Genomic DNA, 17,936 nt, shown 5'->3' with positions numbered 1-17,936 from the left:
TGTGGCAAGCGGGGGCCACTCTTCATTGCGGCGTGCGGGCCTCTCACTGTTGCGGCCTCTCTTGTTGCGGAGCACAGGCTCCAGACGCGCAGGCTCAGTAGTTGTGGCTCACGGGCCTAGTTGCTCTGCGGCATCTGGGATCTTTCCAGACCCAGACCCACGGGCTCGAACCCGTGTCCCCTGCATTAGCAGGCAGATTCTCAACCACTACGCCACCAGGGAAGCCCAACAGTGACTTTTTGAAGAGAGGAGGCCAGATGTCTTGTGAAATGTGCTACATTCTGAACTTGTTTCTTTTTGGTGTCCTTTACTTCTTCATCTACCCCAACCTCCTCCTCCTACTACCATTCCATTCAAAGTCTAATGGCTTGGGTATAATTTGAGGGAGCAGGGGGAAGAGGATGGACAAGAATACTCATCTGGGTACTGTACAGTATTTAAGGAGATACTCAGGAGACACATTATTTAGGTTTGTCACTATCAGTGATGCTACGTTTGGCCATTTGGTAAGGTAGTGACCACCAAATGTCTCCTTTGTAAAGGTCCATTTTTGACTTGGACAATCACGAAATCTTTTTTTTTTTTTTTACGAAATCTTTTGTGGAGTAAAACGTTAAGGGTATGTGAATATCTTCTTCCCCTAACAGTTTTAGCATCCACTGATATGCCTTGCCTGAATCTATTACTTCGTAGAATTAGAAAATCACCATTAAAAGCCCTCTATTATTTTTTTATTTTATTTTATTTTTGCGGTACGTGAGCCTCTCACTGTTGTGGCCTCTCCCATTGTGAAGCACAGGCTCCGGACGCGCAGGCTCAGCGGCCATGGCTCACGGGCCCAGCTGCTCCGCGGCATGTGGGATCTTCCCGGACCGGGGCACGAACCCGTGTCCCCTGCATCGGCAGGCGGACTCTCAACCACTGTGCCACCAGGGAAGCCCAAGCCCTCTATTATTTATTTCCATAGTTTTAAGCTGGCATTCTTCTGTAAAGAGCTTTACCTCACTGGAGATGAACTAGAGTCATTCTAAAAAGGCAGTACAAAAATATAATTATTTCCCTTTAATTACCCGTTTTCAGAATAAGATTTTGGTATAATATTTATCTCCAGCACATCCCTGCTGGTGCAGTGGTTAAGGGTCCACCTGCCAATGCTGGGGACACGGGTTCGGGCCCTGGTCTGGAAAGATCTCACATGCCACGGAGCAACTAAGCCCGTGCACCACAACTACTGAGCCTGTGCTCTAGAGCTTGTGAGCCACAACCACTGAGCCCGTGTGCCACAACTACTGAAGCCTGCGCCTACAGCCCATGCGCCGCAACAAGAGAAGCCACCGCAATGAGAAGCCTGCGTTCTGCAATGAAGAGTAGCCCCAGCTTGCCGCAACTAGAGAAAGCCCACGCGCAGCAACAAAGACCCAACGCAGCCAAAATAAATAAATAGATTAATTAATTAAAAAAATTCACCTCCATTGTTAGCAAATAAATTTAGTTTTTCTCTTCTTGAATATCAATACAGAAACTTATGGATTTTATTTACTCAATGTGTCATCAAGTACACTCATTTTTATGTTCAAATTGTCTCACTTGGCTAATGCCTCTTCCAGCTGACTCCTGTAGCATCTCGATCATCCCATTAGTCTCTGAGCACTTCCTTGCACAGCACAAGATGTCCCAGGCTCATTTTATATTTTCCTCCCCTGGACCTGACATTAGCCACTTCTTCAAGGGTCACTGGTTCCTTTTAATGATATTTAGAAACCAAACTCTGAATTCCCAGGGTACTCACAGCTACTGGAGTTTCATTGCTTTTAGGCCCTTTGGGTTACAAAAGGAGCATTATACATTTATATTTATATTCACACTGATATTTCCAATTCAAACTGAACAATTCAAATAGAACAAACAGAGTTTTTTCCTTAATTTCTTGGCATTATATTTGTATCTCTTTACTTTCACAATGAAAATCTTAATTCCTAAGTAATTTACTTATTTATTCAGTTTAAACTAAAATATACATAAAACAGTTTAAAAACTACATATTAGTTTAAGATTTCTTTGCAGTTTTTTTGTTTTATTCTGTTTCGGCTTTAAACTACATCCAACTAAGGAGTCCTGTGTTACTTTCAAAACTCACTTGAAATAATTCTTTCCTCTGTGTAGTTATAGTACCAACTTCATAAAATTAAGTTCATTTCATGATTTCAAATTTTACAGTTTGCTTTTACCCCTCTTTGTTTTATTTTTATTTTGGATATGTAACAAATATAAATGTTTCAAAGTTAAAACTATGTAAAAAAGATACTCAGAAAGGCCTGGCTTTCATTCCTCACCCCCTCACCCCAGATAATCATTTTTATTAGTGTTTGTTTTATCCTTCCACTATTTCTTTTAGCAAAATAAGCAAGTATGTATTTCTGATTTCTTCCTTTATATATCTTGGTCTACACCTTGCTTTTTTCACTTACACCCTAGAAATCACTACACATTAGTACAGAGACAACTATTGTTTCCTTTTTAAAGCAATGCATGGTATTCCACTGTGTGGGTGTTCCAGTTATACAACCAGGCCTCTATTGATAGCCATCTGGGTTGTCTCCAATCTTCTGCTGTTACAAACAGTGCAGCAATGAATAACCCTATGCATGTGTTGTTTACTTGTGGAAGTTTATCTTCAGTGCAGATTTCTAACAGTGGGATTACTGGACTGAAAGTAAATCTGTCTGCTTTCCCCAAACTCAATTATAGGGGTTGTACCATTTTGATACTCCTACAAGCAATGCATGAGGCTGCTTATTTCTCTACAATAAAATATTTTCAGACTTTTGATACTACAGGGTAATTTTACTTTGCATTAAATAAATTAGGGTAAGAATCTTCTCATATGTTTATAAGCCATTTTTGTTTTTTTTTCCCTATGAACTGTCTATGTCACATCCATTTTTTTTTTTTTTTTTAAATCAGGCTTTCCTCACTCCCTGGTTGTAAGATCGTCCAGCCACGTTTTCTCCTAGTATTGGAAGGTTCTTATTTTTTATATTCAGATTTGGTCCATTTTGAAATGGCAGATTCCGGGGGTAGGAAAAGTATCAGATAAGCTTAAAGAAAATCTCCTGGCACCTGAAGATAAGGAAAGAAAAATGATGGTGACATGTCAAAAGGACACAGAAACCAAACTGCAAGGGTTCCTACTGGCTAAATCTGGGACAATTTGAGCAACAAAATAAATGATACAGGGATTTCCCTGGTAGTGCAGTGGTTAAGAATCGGCCTGCCAATGCAGGGGACACGGGTTCAAGCCCTGGTCCGGGAAGATCCCATACTCCGCGGAGCAACTAAGCCTGTGCGCTACAACTACTGAGCTTGCGCTCTAGAGCCCGCGAGCCACAGCTACTGAGCCCGTGTGTCACAACTACTGAAGCCCGCACACCTAGAGCCCGTGCTCCTCAACAAGAGAAGCCACCTCAATGAGAAGCCCACACACTGCAATGAAGAGTAGCCCCTGCTCGCTGTAACGAGAGAAAGCCCGCGTTCAGCAACAAAGACCCAATGCAGCCAAAAATAAATAAATAAATAATAAATTTATAAAAAGTAAATGATATGTTATAATCCATAAAATAAGAATCCATGAGAGCAGGACGATGTAAATGAATGAATAAATAAATAAATGGGGAGGAGGGAAAGCTCTTCCTTTCAGTTTAATTCTAATTATTAAATGTAGAAGAAATCATAGAATTTAAAAAATCACCATTTGGCAACCAGCACAGTAATTGTTTCAAGCAAGAGTCCTCAACAGATGCTAAAAAAGAGTAAGCGCAAGTAATCATGAACAGATTTTCCCACAAAGATACTTGTCTCAGGTTGGGCTCTCTGGAATCAGGTGCTGAGACAGAGTTTGGGGTGCAAGATACTCACTAGGGATCAACACGTGTGAAAGGAAGTGGGGGAAGCAGAATTGGGCAGAGGTAGACGTCTCACTATAGTTCAGGCCTATCCAAGCTTTGGCCACAGGCAGGGAGCTCTGAAGAAGTCCACCCCTTCTCACTCAGCACTGGATGCCACCACCCAGGAAGGGTGTGACCTTGCGTGAGCTGAGTCACACTGAACAAACTGAGAGCTGACTGCTGGAAGCTGTCTGCTGACCGCATGTGCCACAACTGAGCAAGTCCTTCCTCAAAGAGGGATACGTGTGGGTTGTCTGGTCTACCAGAATACGTATTAATTACAAGGAAAACTGTACCTTTACAGAATGGAGAAACTTGGCTGATACCAGCTTAGGTGGTGACCAAAGTAAACAGTTCCCAAGACAGTACAATCAATGACACAGCACTACTTTTGTGGTATTCATGCTATAAAATGTATACATGAGGAAACATCAGACATACCTAATTTGAGGGACATTCTACACAAGAAGCCTGTACTCTTCAAAAATGTCACAGTCATGAAACACAAAACAAGACTGAGGAGCTCTTCCAGATCAAAGGACACTAGAGAGACCTGACAGCTAACTGCAATGTGTGAGCCTGGCCCCGCCTGTGGAGCAGAACAACGGTTTAGTGGGACAACTGGAGAAGTCCCAGTAAGGATTACAGATTAGAGAGTAGCATTTTATCATGCTAATTTCCTGATCTTGATATCTGTACTCTGATTATATAAGAGAATGTTCTCTGCTATAGACTGAATGTTTGTGTTCCCCCAAAATTCATGTTAAATCCTAAGGCCCAGTGTGATAGTATTTGAAGGTGGGGCCTTTGGGAAGTGATTACATCATGAGAGTGAGTCTCTCATGAATGGGATTAGTGCCCTAATAAGAAAGAGATCCCTCACTCCTTCCGTCCCGTGACAATACAGTGAAAAGATGGCCATCTATGAACCAAGAAGTGAGCCCTCACCAGACCCCTGCTGGCACCTTGATCTTAGACTTCCAGTCTCCCTAAGTGAGAAATAAATTTCTACTGTTTATAAGCCACCAACATAAGTCTATGGTATTCTGTTAAAGAACCTGAACAGACTAAGACACTCTTGTTTTTAGAACAAACACTGACGCATTTACAGGTAAAGGGACATAAGGTCTGCAACTTACTCTCAAATATTTCAGAGACAGAATGAATAAATGATAAAGCATGTAGCAAATGATAACCTTTAGGGAATCTGGGTGAAGGATATATGAAAATTCTTGTACTATTTTTCACAAGTCTAAAATTATTTTAAAATAAAAAGTGTAAAATATAAGAAAAAAAGTATTTTATCCATTTGTAGTTTATCTTGGAATACAGTGTGAGATATGGACCCAATTTTATCTCTTATCAAATATCTATCCAGTTGTCCCAACTTCTCCTCTCCTCTTTATTCTAAATTTCTATATTTACTGTCTATTTCTGGACATTCTATTCTATTCCATTGGCCAGTATGTCTGTCCACACATCATACCATACAATTGGTACACAATTTTTATAACAGATTTTATTTTTTAGAGCAGTTTTAGGTTCATAGCAAAACTGAACAAAAAGTAGACAGAGTTCTTATTTACACCCCCTGCTCTCACAGTTTTAATTATAGCGATTTGTGGTTTAAAATCAGGTGGGGTTTTGCACTCTTTATCATTCTTTCAGAGATTTCTTGGTTGCTCTTTCTTGTTTATTCTTCCAGGTGACCTTTAGGATCAACTTGTCTAGTGCCAGAAAAAACAAAACAAAAAACCATTTACTGGGACTGGATTTATGCATTAAATTGGGGAGAACTGAAGTCTTCGTAATGCCGAGTTATTCTATTCATGAACATGAAATACGTAATGTCTTCCCATTTGTTCAAGTCTACTTCTATGTTTTTCAGAAATGCTTTCCTCCTATAGACCTGGCATTTTTCTTGAGTTTCTTAAGTATTTTATCTTTTTGATGTTATTGGAAATGGAGACTTGACTTCTACCATATTTTCAATTATTCATTGTTTTATTTATTGTGTACGTATAGAAAGTATTGGGTTTTGTTTGCTAATTCTACATCCTGCCATTTTACTCAATTCCTTTTGTTTAGGTGTTCTGTTGTTATTGACTCTCTTCGCTTTTCAACATATACTATCACGTCATCTGCATGTAGAAACAGCTTTCCCTCTTCCTTTCCAATGTCTTATGCTTCTGATTATTCTCTCTTGATTGAATGTGGTAACTGGTTTTGTCAATACAATGTTATTCAATACAATGTTATTCAATACATAGCAATGGACACAGTGATACGTATTTACTGCTGGTTTTAGTGGAAATTAAGTATTTTGTGTGTGTGCAATTTTGTTTGAAAGGTATCCGTTTACTCGTATTTTATTATGTTTTTAATCGGGTATGGATGTTGGATTTTTCAAATATCTTTTTGGCATCTATAGAAGTCATGATTTTTCTTCCTAAATGTATTAATATGATGAATCAAGTGACAAAAGTAGAAGGAATTAGTTATTACCCTTTACATCCACTGCTAACACCATTTCCTTCAGAGGCACAAGCCCCTTCAGTTCTGATCGCTTACCACCCCCAACACCACTAATGGAGCTTTGTTCCCAAAGGTCAACAACTGTCTTAAGTCTAAAAGGATTTAAATAGATGTTTCATGAAAAAGAATTCTACGGCAAAAAAGAATTTAGAAAACTACTGGATTAAACAAATTTACATACTTAGTTACAGCAGGGCTTCTTAAAATGTGTAATGTGCAAATTAGCACTGTGAAAATAACGATAGAGACCATTATATAAAGTCCAAATGAATCTGACAATGTGCATTTATACATTTTTGAATTCACAGTGTCAAATACAGTACCTGGAACACTAAACATTCCATGTTTGTTACATTACTAAAATAACACAGAGATTTTTTTTCTTAAACAAAATTCACATTTTATTTAGGTTGAAATAAACATAGAGATGTTTTTAAGGTCAGGAGAGTATCTGTATTTGAAATTGTGGGTTATCTACTCTGTGAATACATTCCAATTCTCCCTCTTGTACTAGGACGGGAAGTGGCAGAAACACAATCAATTCACTCATTCAATGAATCTACTGAGTACACATTACACAGGACCTGTTTTAGGTTCTGGAAATAAAGCAGTGAACACACTTATCAGGAGAGAAACGCAAACAACTACATGTCAAGAATTAATAAGTGCTATGAGGAACCACAAAGCAGGGTAAGGAGAAAGTGAAAGAGAAAGTACTTATTTTATATAGGGTAGTCAGGAAAGCCTCTTTGATGGGGGAATATCTCAACAGAAATCTAGATGAAGTGAGAGAGCTACGCTTGTGGAAATCCGGGAGGAAAGCATGCCAGGCAGAAGGAAGAGTAAGTACAAAGGTTCTCAGGTGGGACCACGCAAGGCCTGAGATGTAAGGAGGGCTGGCTGGCTGAAGCAGAATGAGTGAAGGAAGAGATGAGTCAGAAGCAGGGGCGGGCCAAGGCACTAAGGGCCTCACAGGCTCTGGAAGAGCTCTGGATTTCATTAAGAGCAAAGGAGGAAGCCACTGGAGCATGCAGAGGACTAAGGATCTTGACTTCGGCTTTAAAAGATTCACTCTGGCTTTTTGGAGGGTGGGGGAAGAGCGGACCGTCAGGAGGCCAGGGCACGTGTGTACATGATGTGTGCCCAGCCACGACGCCACACCTCCTTTCTTAACGCTGACACCACTGTTAACATTTTGGTGTGCTCCAAAATGTTTATTATTTCCTTCAGGTGCTGATGGCATCCTTTCCGTGCAATTAGTTTAAAAGGCTTCCCTGAAGACTTCACATTTAATAAGCTCATGTTCAGTTAGTATGTTAATAACCACTGTCCCTCCTATGAGTCCAGCTGGGTGGGCCAAAGTTCACGTTAGTGAGTATAACGCAGCACTGGAGAGAGTGAAAGAACAGAGAGAAGAGAAATGTTTTAAAAACAATTAAAAGGAATCCTTATCATCAAGACTTACGGATCTCTGTCCTAGAGAAATCGCTTCTTCATAAAACCATAATCCCCATTATTTATGACTATTTCAGTTACTTAAGTGTAGGTGCCCATCTGCTCAAGAAGATGTGCCGCATGTCTCAGCAGTATGTAAATCTGTGTAGCTTATCAGCTCCCAGGAATAGCAGCAGTACTAATCTTCTTAAAGTCCCACGTGACGATGGTGTGGCGAGCTCCCCCCTTTGACAACAGTTCTCCCACATGCACACTACGGACACTATCACAAGCTCATAGCGAAACAGGAACCCACTTTTACAACAGGATCTTCAAATGCAGCCAGGTTTTTAAAAAGTGTGAGAATGTGCTCCTTCACTCACTTAAGACTGTGTGTGGGCATGGGGGGAACACAACTCTAAGAATTAAAAAAAACACTTCCTGCCGAAAAAGGGAAGGCAAGAAAAAGTATGCTCGTGGCTATTTACATGTCTCCCCACCCCCAGTAACATCTGAAAGTTTACCCTGCTAAGACCGTTACGTGTTTCTTTAAGACAGGCATTATTACCCCGTTTTATACCATAGGGACAAATTCAGGGAGGCTAAATGAGTTATTAAGATCATTCAACAAGTAGAAAGGTACAGCAAGGAGGCCAGTGTGGCAGCTGCAGAACAACTAGAAGAGTGAAAAGGAAATTACATCAGAGACTTAATGAGGGGAAGAGGCCACAGTAAGGATGTTAAGAGCTCCACTGAACAAGAGAGGAGGCCAGCCAAGGTTTTCACTAGAGTGACAAATCTGGTGTTAGTTTTAAAGGGATCATTCTGGCTGCTTTGTGGAAGATAGGGTACAGGTGGGAAGATCGGGGTGAAATGAGGAGGAAGAGACAAGACATAAGGGTGCTACAATAAAATAAGTGATATGGGCTTCCCTGGTGGCACAGTGGTTGAGAGTCCGCCTGCCGACGCAGGGGACACGGGTTCGTGCCCCAGTCCGGGAAGATCCCACATGCTGCGGAGCGGCTGGGCCCGTGAGCCATGGCCGCTGAGCATGCGCGTCCGGAGCCTGTGCTCCGCAACGGGAGAGGCCACAGCAGTGAGAGGCCCGCGTACCGCAAAAAATAAATAAATAAATAAAAATAAAGTGATAATGTGGCATAACAAACCAGCTCAAACTTAGTGACTTTATTATCATTTCTTCTCTGGCCGCACAGCACATCATGCAGGATCGTAGCTCCCCAACCAGGGGTTGAACCTGCACCCCCTGCAGTAGAAGCGTGGAGTCTTAACCACTGGACCACCAGGGAAATCCCCCAACCTTAGTGACTTTAAACAACCGCCATTTATTATTTCCTACGATCGCGTGGATCAGCAGTTCAGGCTGTGATCTGCTGGGCTGTTTTTCTACTATAGCTGCAGTCAACAGGCAGCTAGACTGGGGCAGGAGCCCATCCACACATCAGGCACTTTGGTGCTTAACTCATCTTGCCTTGGCCTCTCTCTCCATGTGGTCCAGCCTGAACGGCGACCAGAATGTTCCAGAAGAGTTAACATGAAAGATGCATGCTGTTTTGAGCCTAGGCTCCAGATCTCACACATCACCCCCACCACGTTCTATTAGTCAAAAAAGTACAAAGCCAGCCCAGATTCACTGGGTGGGTAAACAGACTCCACCTCTTGGGAGGAAGTAGAAATTATTGTGGCCACGTTTTTCAACCTACCACACACGACAGAGATCACGGTGGCTTGAAGAAATATAGCTGCAATGGTGGTGGTGAGAAGCAACTGGATTTTGGTACACTTAATGACAGGATGTGCTGATTACGGGATGTAAAATGACTTTTCAACCAAGGAACTGAAAGGATGAAACTGCCATTACTGAGCTAAGATAGGAGGCGCCGTTCAGCAGAGAGAAGAAAACTCAAATGAGTTTTGTTTTGGACAATAAGTCCGAGATGCCTCTAAGATATATGAGCAGAGATGTCAAGTAAACAGACATTAGAGGCTGGAGTTCAGCATGTGACGTCTTCGTTGCCACAAAGTGGAAGTGACCAGCAGAGAAGAAAAGTTTTATCCATGTGACTAGGGCATGATGTTGTTCTTCCAAATAGTCTGACCTGGTTTCTAAGTTGTCCAGCACCTCTTCCATCTTCCTTGACTTATAAGAAAGCACTAAAGGCCCAAAGAAGGTTCAGTTTATATGGAAGAAAATATAAAAGCTGTTTTTGTTCGTTTGGGCTTGGGTTTTTGGGGGTATTATCTACAGAGTTCTCTCAGACCAATCTGCTTTCTAGTATCAACAGAAAATGCTACCAGATTAAATCACTAGCAGTCATAAGGAAAAAAAAATTGTTCTTCAAAAAAAGAAAAGAAAAAGGCCAGGATAATGAAGAATGCAAATAATGAAGTTTGCAGAACACTATAGCTTTCTTTTTTTTTTTTTAACAATAGCTTTCAAAAGGCAAGTTATATAGAAAAGTATTACACTCCAGCTCTAAAAACAGATATGAAATAACAAAATTAAAACATTTTAAAAAACACTCTAATTCATGTCATTCCTATAATTATGTCCTCTATTGAGGACGAGATTTAGGGAGCCAGATTTTTTCAAAACAGTATCATCATAATTTCAAAGAATCATTGTTTCAAAATCCAAAACAGAGACTGCAGAACCAATAAACAATATCATGTAGCCTTTAACCCCAAAGAATGTTGAAATATATGTTGGTAATTATAATTTAATTGTTATTGTGGATGTTTGTTCAACATATTCAAAAATGATTCAAGTGAGTTTATAGGAGTATGATTCCATTTGATTCAACACGTATTTATTGAAAGTCTACTAGTAACTAGATTCTCTAGTGGATACAAAGATGAACAGGACCCAACCATACTATAAATCTTAAAAGCGGGATTTTTAAAATACTTAAACATAATAAAGTGTATGGCTTTTATTTATATTCTAATTCAATGCACAAGTGATCTGTGGAGGCTTACTAGAAATATATTCTTAAATAAAACTGCATTTTAGAAACAGAAAAATACAAATTAGAATGTGAAGTAGAGAATAAAGGGAGAGAGATACTGATATATGCTACAATACAGATGAACCTCCAAAACATGTGAAAGACACCAGGCACAAAAGACCACTTACTGTTTGACTTCATTTATATGAGATGTCCAGAAAAGGCATGCAGAGACAGAGCGTTGATTAGTGTTGCCTGCGACTGGGGATGGGAACAGGAATTAACCACAAATGGTCACAAGGGATCTGACTGGGGTGATAAAAAATGTTCTAAAAATGGATGGTCGTAATGACTGCGTAACTTGGTTAAGTTTTCTAAAAAATCACTACAAATAAATAAATTTTATGGTATGTAAATTATACCTCGATAAAGTTGCTTTTTGAAAAAAAGGCAAAATAAAAACTTTTACATACACAAGCAGAAATAACTTATCACCAACTGACCTGCATTACAATAAATGTTAAAGAAAGCCCTCAGGCAGAAGAAAATGACACCAGTTGGAAATACAGATTTATAAAAAAGAATGAAGTATACCAGAAATGATAACTACATAGGTAAACATATAATATTTGTTTACTTATTTAAACATTTTTAAAAGATAATAAACTGTCTAAACAAAGTAACAGCAATATAGTGTTAGTCTCATAGCATATAAAATGCTGACAACAACAGCATAAAGCCTACGAGGGAAGAAATGGAAGAACGCTTTTACAGGGTACTGTATGTGAACTGGTATATCAATGGAAGGTGGAGTATGATAAATTAAATATGTATGCTATAAACCTTCAAGCAATGACTAAAGTAAGAGTTACAGCTAATAAGCCAACAAAAGAGAGAAAACAGAATCATACAAAATCATTTAAAATCTTTTGAAAACTGATTAATTCAAAAGAAGGCAGGACGAGGAGGAAAAGGGAAAAAAGAACAGACAGGACAGATTTTTTAAAAAGCAAATGATAAGACTTAAAGTTACCCATATCAACAATCACGTTAAATGCAAATGGTCAAAACAGGCCAATTAAAAGGCAGAGGTGGTACAGCACGGTGACATCGCTGTATTTGAGAGTTGCTGAGAGAGTAAATTTTAAAAGTTTGCATCACAAGGAAAGAACTTTGTAACTATGTGTGGTGATGGATGCTAACTAATCTTCTTGTGGTGATCATTTTGCAATACATGCATATATTGACTCATTATGCTGGACACCCAAAATGAATGTTATATGTCAATTAAAGCTCAATTTAAAACAAGAAAAGGAAGGGCAGATATTTTCAGACTGGATTAAAAAAGCAAGACCCAACTATATGCTGCTTACAAGAAATGCATTTTAAATATAAAAATTAAACAGGTGAAAGTAAAAGGACATACCATGCTAATACTAATCAAAAGAAAGATTAGTGGACATGTTAATATCTGCTAAAGTAGATTTCAAAGCAAACAATATCACCAGGGATAAGAAAGTCACTTCATAATGATAAAGGGTCAATTCATGAAGAGGACACAACAATCCTAAACATTTTATGTACCTAATTACGGAGCTGCAAAATACATGAAGCAAAAGCTGAGAGAACTACTAGGAGAAATAGACAAATCCAATTATTGTTATACCTCTCTGAGTAATTAATTGATAAAACAAATAGAAAATCAGCAAGAACACAGAAGATTCAAACACTATCAAGCAACCTGCCTTAACTGACATTTATGGAGCATTATGACATAACAGAATACCCAACAACAAACAACAAAATACACTGCTGAATACAGAATACACTTTTCTCAAATGCACATGGGACGCTTCAAAGACAGACCACATTCTGGGCCATAAAACAAGCCTGAATATATTTTAAAGCACAAGTCATAAAGGTATGTTCTCTGACCACACGGAATTACATTTGAAATCAGTAACAAAAAGAGATCTGAAAAATCCCCAAGTAACTGCAAACTAAATAGCATACTTATAAAATAACCTATGGGTCAAAGGTGAAATGAAAAATGAAATTAGAAAATAATTTTAACCGAATTTAAATGAAAATACAATATATCAACATTCATGGGATGTGAATAAAGCAGTATTTGGGGTAGATATATAGGAGTAAACACTTAAAAAAGGGCTCAAATCAATTAGTTCAATTTGCATATTGAGAAACTAGAGAAAGATCAAGTTAATCCCAAAGTAAAAGAGAAAGGGAAATAATATAAGACAAGAAATCAGTGAAATAGAAAACAGAAAAACAATAGAGAAAAATAAGTGAAATCAAAAGCTGGTTCTTTTGAAATCAATAAAACACATTGGAGTCAACTGTGTCAAGACAGTGTGCTCAATGTTGATGTTTAAGTTATTTATCTTGACTCTTTCTAAATCTGAAGAAACTATGCAGGAGACATAGGAATTATTAGATACATAGATTCAGAGGTTACCGTTCTATCCTACATATCCTCTGAAAAAAGATAAAAGGCATATCCATCCTTGGACAAACCATACAGATCTTCCAAGTAATAGTTTTCTCAGAAATAAAATAAAGGGATTGAACTAGATCATCTCTAAAATCTCTTTAAGGTCTCAGATCATCTAAATGCCAAATAAGAGGTACACATCTACTACTAACAGCTCCCAACGACCTGATAAAATCCTAGGAAACTGTACTAGCACTTTCCCCAACAATAACCAGCTTGACCAAGATGGAAAAGTTGGTCAATCCACCCATAACTAAACTCATATGTCTGAATATTAGCCTTGAGGAAAAAAATGAAGGATTTCAGTTTAATTTAAAATCAAGGGGGCTTCCCTGGTGGCACAGTGGTTGAAAATCCGCCTGCCAATGCAGGGGACACGGGTTCGAGCCCTGGTCCGGGAAGATCCCACATGCTGTGGAGCAACTAAGCCCATGTGCCACAACTACTGAGCCTGTGCTCTAGAGCCCGCAAGCCACAACTACTGAGCCCACGAGCCACAACTACTGAGCCTGCGTGATGCAACTACTGAAGCCCGTGTGCCTGGAGCCTGTGCTCCGCAACAAGAAAAGCCACCACAATGAGAAGCCTGTGCACTGCAACGATGAGTAGCCCCTGCTCGCCACAATTAGAGAAAGCCCGTGAGCAGCGATGAAGACGCAACACAGCCAAAAATAAATAAATAAATAAAATTTTAAAAAATAAAAAAATAAAATCAAGGACCAATATTACTAATTACTCCATCGTTACTTCTCCGCTTTTCACCCCGTGAGATGGCCATCTCATCTGAGATGAGTTCTTCCTCAACTTTATCCTCAATATTACTCCTATCAGTAATAGGAGTTGTTGATTATATATATTTCTACGTGTATGTGTATATATGTGTGTATGTGTATGGAATTACAGAATTAAGAAGTTATAGAGGCTAAGCTGGAACAAGGGCCTCTCATAAACAATTTATTTTTTCAAATGTCCTACAGTGGGCCATGCATTTTTACCATCTGAGATATTTAGGAACCTTCAGCTACTACCTTTCAGGAAAAAATTACCTTATATAAATAACTATAGATAAGACTGAAATCTGCCCTGAGTGTCCAGATCTGGATAATCAAGTACACTACTCTTGCACAGTAGTTAAATATAAAAGCATGGACCCTGGAGCCAAACCACTTGAGTTCCAATTCTGGTTATGCCATTTACTAGTTGTATGACCCTGCACAAATCACTTAACTTTTTTTATTATGAGAATTAAATAAATTAACATATCTAAAGATACAATTATTCTCTCCCATCTAATTTGATAAAGAACACCAGAAACGGAGAAAATTCTGTAAAAATTATTGAAACAGCACTTTAAATAAAACTCACACTTCACTCAGTTTAAAGCTCCTATAAAGTTATACATTGATATATCTCAGTAGGATGGTCTGTGCTTATACAAAAATAAATTATACATAAGTAGCATAAAGGATAGTTTTAATGTGAGAGTGAATGAGCTTTTACGCTCCACCATGTAGGCCAGTGACACTGCACAGCTCCCAAACGCTCCCTAGTTAAAGTCTGATAACTTAGAAACAGTAAACGCAGTCCCTATGTAAGACCTGTCACCACTGAGTATTTCAAAATTCTGCCAAGCATTTGGGCCTTAACTGTTGCAGAATGTTTTAACTTAATGAAATCCTGGGGGTGTGATCTCTAAATGACGGGCCTAAAGCCTAACTGATCTCCTAAGAGGGCAACCACTTAGCTCTGCCCCAATTCCCCATCGTGGATGGAACAATTACAGTTCCAGTGACCCTCTTGGCTCACGAAAAGTTATATGCAGAGTGGAAAGATGTGGGTCATACCCCTGTAGCCACTCAACAGCTGTGTGACCGACCAGAGGACCAGTCTCATTCCCTTCATCTGTAGAGACACCTATGCTCAGAGGCATGAAAGGGGTAAAGGGGAGAACGATGGAATGTTCCCCCCTACTAGCACATGCACGTTCCTTTCCCTTCATGTTTTCTTTTTTTTTTAAGAATTTTTTTTTGATGTGGACCATTTTTTTTTTATAATAAATTTATATATTTTTGGCTGCGTTGGGTCTTCGTTGCTGCGCACAGGCTTTCTCTAGTTGTGGCGAGCGGGGTTACTCTTCGTTGCGATGCACGGGCTTCTCATTGTGGTGGCTTCTCCTGTTGCGGAGCACGGGCTCTAGGCGCACAGGCTTCAGTAGTTGTGGCACGTGGGCTCAGTAGTTGTGGCTCGCGGGCTCTAGAGCACAGGCTCAGCAGTTGTGGGCACAGGCTTAGCTGCTCCGCAGCATGTGGGATCTTCCTGGACCAGGGCTCGAACCTGTGTCTCCTGCATTGGCAGCCAGATTCCTAACCACTGCGCCACCAGGGAAGCCCTGATGTGGACCATTTTTAAAGTGTTTATTGAATTTGTTACAATATTGCTTCTGTTTTGGTTTTTTGGCTGCAAGGCATGTGGGATCCCAATCCCAGCTCCCCGACCAGGGATGGAACTCGCACCCCCTGTATTGGAAGGCGAAGTCTTAACCACTGGACTGCCAGGAAAGTCCCTCCCTTTGTGTTTGATGTCACCTTTTGATATGTATGATAACCATCTACAGGTTAAATGTGCAGTTTCAACATAAACGCACATTTTCAAGTAAAGCTTCAGAACCTTTACTTTAAAACCACTATGGAATTAGAAGAGGGAGGGAATAATCTCTGATAGAAATAAGATTGGTGGAATAAATCTTATTCCCACTTCAGAGTAAATAGGTATGGGACTTCCCTGGCAGTCCAGTGGTTAGGACTCCGGGCTTCCACTTCAGAGGGCACGGCTTCCATCCCTGGTGGAGGAACTAAGATCCCGCAAGCCAGAGGGGTGCGGTCAAAAAAAGAAGGTAAAGTATCATCACCAAGCTGTTGAGGGTCCCATGATCATGATCACTTTCTGGAAGCAGCTTTAAGAAATACCTAAATCTGGTCCATTTTAATTGATGCAAACATTTTCGGCAAACATTTTGGTATCCAAAAGGATGAAACTAAACAATCCCAGGCAACAGATGAACTCCATTATTATTCGGAAACGTATTCCACAACTAATTTATTCTGGATCTACTTGCAGGGATAGTTTCCCTGAAAATGAAATGTTTTATAGGTACAAAATAACTTTCTCAAACGTGGATATTTTCATTTAAAAACCTACCCTCAAAACTTCTGAGCCAAAGCAGTCTCTTTCACGTGCAGAACTCGGTTTTAACCAAGTACTTATTCGCGAGCTGTACCAGGGCCCCTGACCCAAGGGTCCCGATTCTGCCCTTCCAAGTATAGTGGGTGGTGCCACTTCTTCCCATTCAGACAATTAGCATCTACCTCCTGTGCCTTTTCTCCGCTTAAGGTATACACTGCTGGGCCCTTCAGAAAACTGCAGACTCGGCGTAGACCCAGACGAGGTCATTCTGGGGGACCAAGGGACCGGGTTTACCGACAGCACGGAGCCGCTGGTCCTGAGCTCCCAGCACGGACCGACACGAGCGACCGACACGAGCGGCAGACACGCCGAGCGACGCGGAGGAGGCCGGCGGGTCCGGGGAGCGGCGGCTGGACCACGGCCCCGGCGTGGGTGCTCCGCGTCGACCCTCCGCCCGCGCTCAGGGCCCAGGGCCGAGGAGAACGCCCTCGGAACCCAGGCGGAGAGAACGTCAACTCCGCAAACATCGGGGACACAGAGGCCGGGCCCGGCGGCCGCCGCTCCCTCTCCTCAGAAGCACATTGTGTCTAAGAGGTTGGACGCCGACCCGAAACACACGGGCTGAACCGGGCCCCGCGGCCGGGCTCGGGCGTACACACGCGAGCGCGGGGGAGCGCCCTGCCCACCGAGCGCGCCTGCCCGGCGCCGGAGGCCGCGCCGAGGGGCCTCACCCCGCCCCGCCCGGTACTCACACACACACAGCTCCACCACGTACGCATAGTAGGACCACACGACCACGAAGGTGATGAAGAGCACCGGCACCCAGCCCACGGTGCGCTGGCAGCAGCGCCAGAACGTGCAGGGCGCCATGTTCCGCCGGCGGCCTCGGCACCCAGCTGCCCGGGGTGGCGGGGCACGCCAGACCCCCGGCGGCGGCGACGGCGGCGGCGGCGGCGGCGGCAGCGGCAGCGGCAGCGGCAGCAGCAGCAGCAGCTGCGTCTACTCGGGCACTCCCCGCGGCTCGGCGCCCCGCCCCCGCCTCCGCCCCGTCCCCTCCCCGACCCGCGTCGCGCCCGCGCCCGGCCCCGCCCCCGTCGCATTGCGTCCGCTTCCACCGCCGCCGGGGGCGGGGATCTCCGTGCCTTGGGGGCGGGGCATGAATGGGCGTGGCCTGCTGGGCGGGCGGCGGAAGGGGCGGGGTAGCGGGCGGCGGAAGTGAGCGGAGGGAGCGTGCAGGCGCAGTGCGCAGCGCCTCCTGGCGGCCGGCGAGGGCGTGGCGCGGCTCTGGCTGACTGGGGCTCCGGCTGACTGAGGCTCCCGGGGGAGGCTCTCCGCGGGGCGACCGCGCCCATCCGAGCTGTG

General features: G+C 42.0%; 1 protein-coding gene across 5 annotated transcripts in view; it reads right to left on the bottom strand.

Annotated features, from left to right (window-relative positions):
* The window catches only part of ZDHHC20 (zinc finger DHHC-type containing 20), a 73,071-nt gene extending 55,581 nt beyond the window's left edge, over positions 1-17,490 (bottom strand). For 4 of the 5 annotated variants that reach the window (XR_003791699.1, XR_003791700.1, XM_029210006.1 and 1 more), the window contains exon 1: positions 17,327-17,490. Coding sequence is in view for 3 of the 5 variants with exons in the window: in XM_029210006.1 (XP_029065839.1) it covers positions 17,327-17,444 (118 nt within the window). In the remaining 2 variants the exon portion in view is untranslated. The remainder of the gene's footprint in view (positions 1-17,326) is intronic. The other variant, XM_029210008.1, reaches the window with a different exon arrangement.
* Between the last annotated feature and the right edge of the window lie 446 nt (positions 17,491-17,936).

This window comes from Monodon monoceros, unplaced genomic scaffold (genome assembly GCF_005190385.1).
Source record: "Monodon monoceros isolate NGI ecotype Baffin Bay Population unplaced genomic scaffold, NGI_Narwhal_1 Super_Scaffold_8, whole genome shotgun sequence".
NCBI lineage: Eukaryota > Metazoa > Chordata > Mammalia > Artiodactyla > Monodontidae > Monodon > Monodon monoceros.
This window is presented reverse-complemented; position numbering and strand designations above follow the sequence as displayed.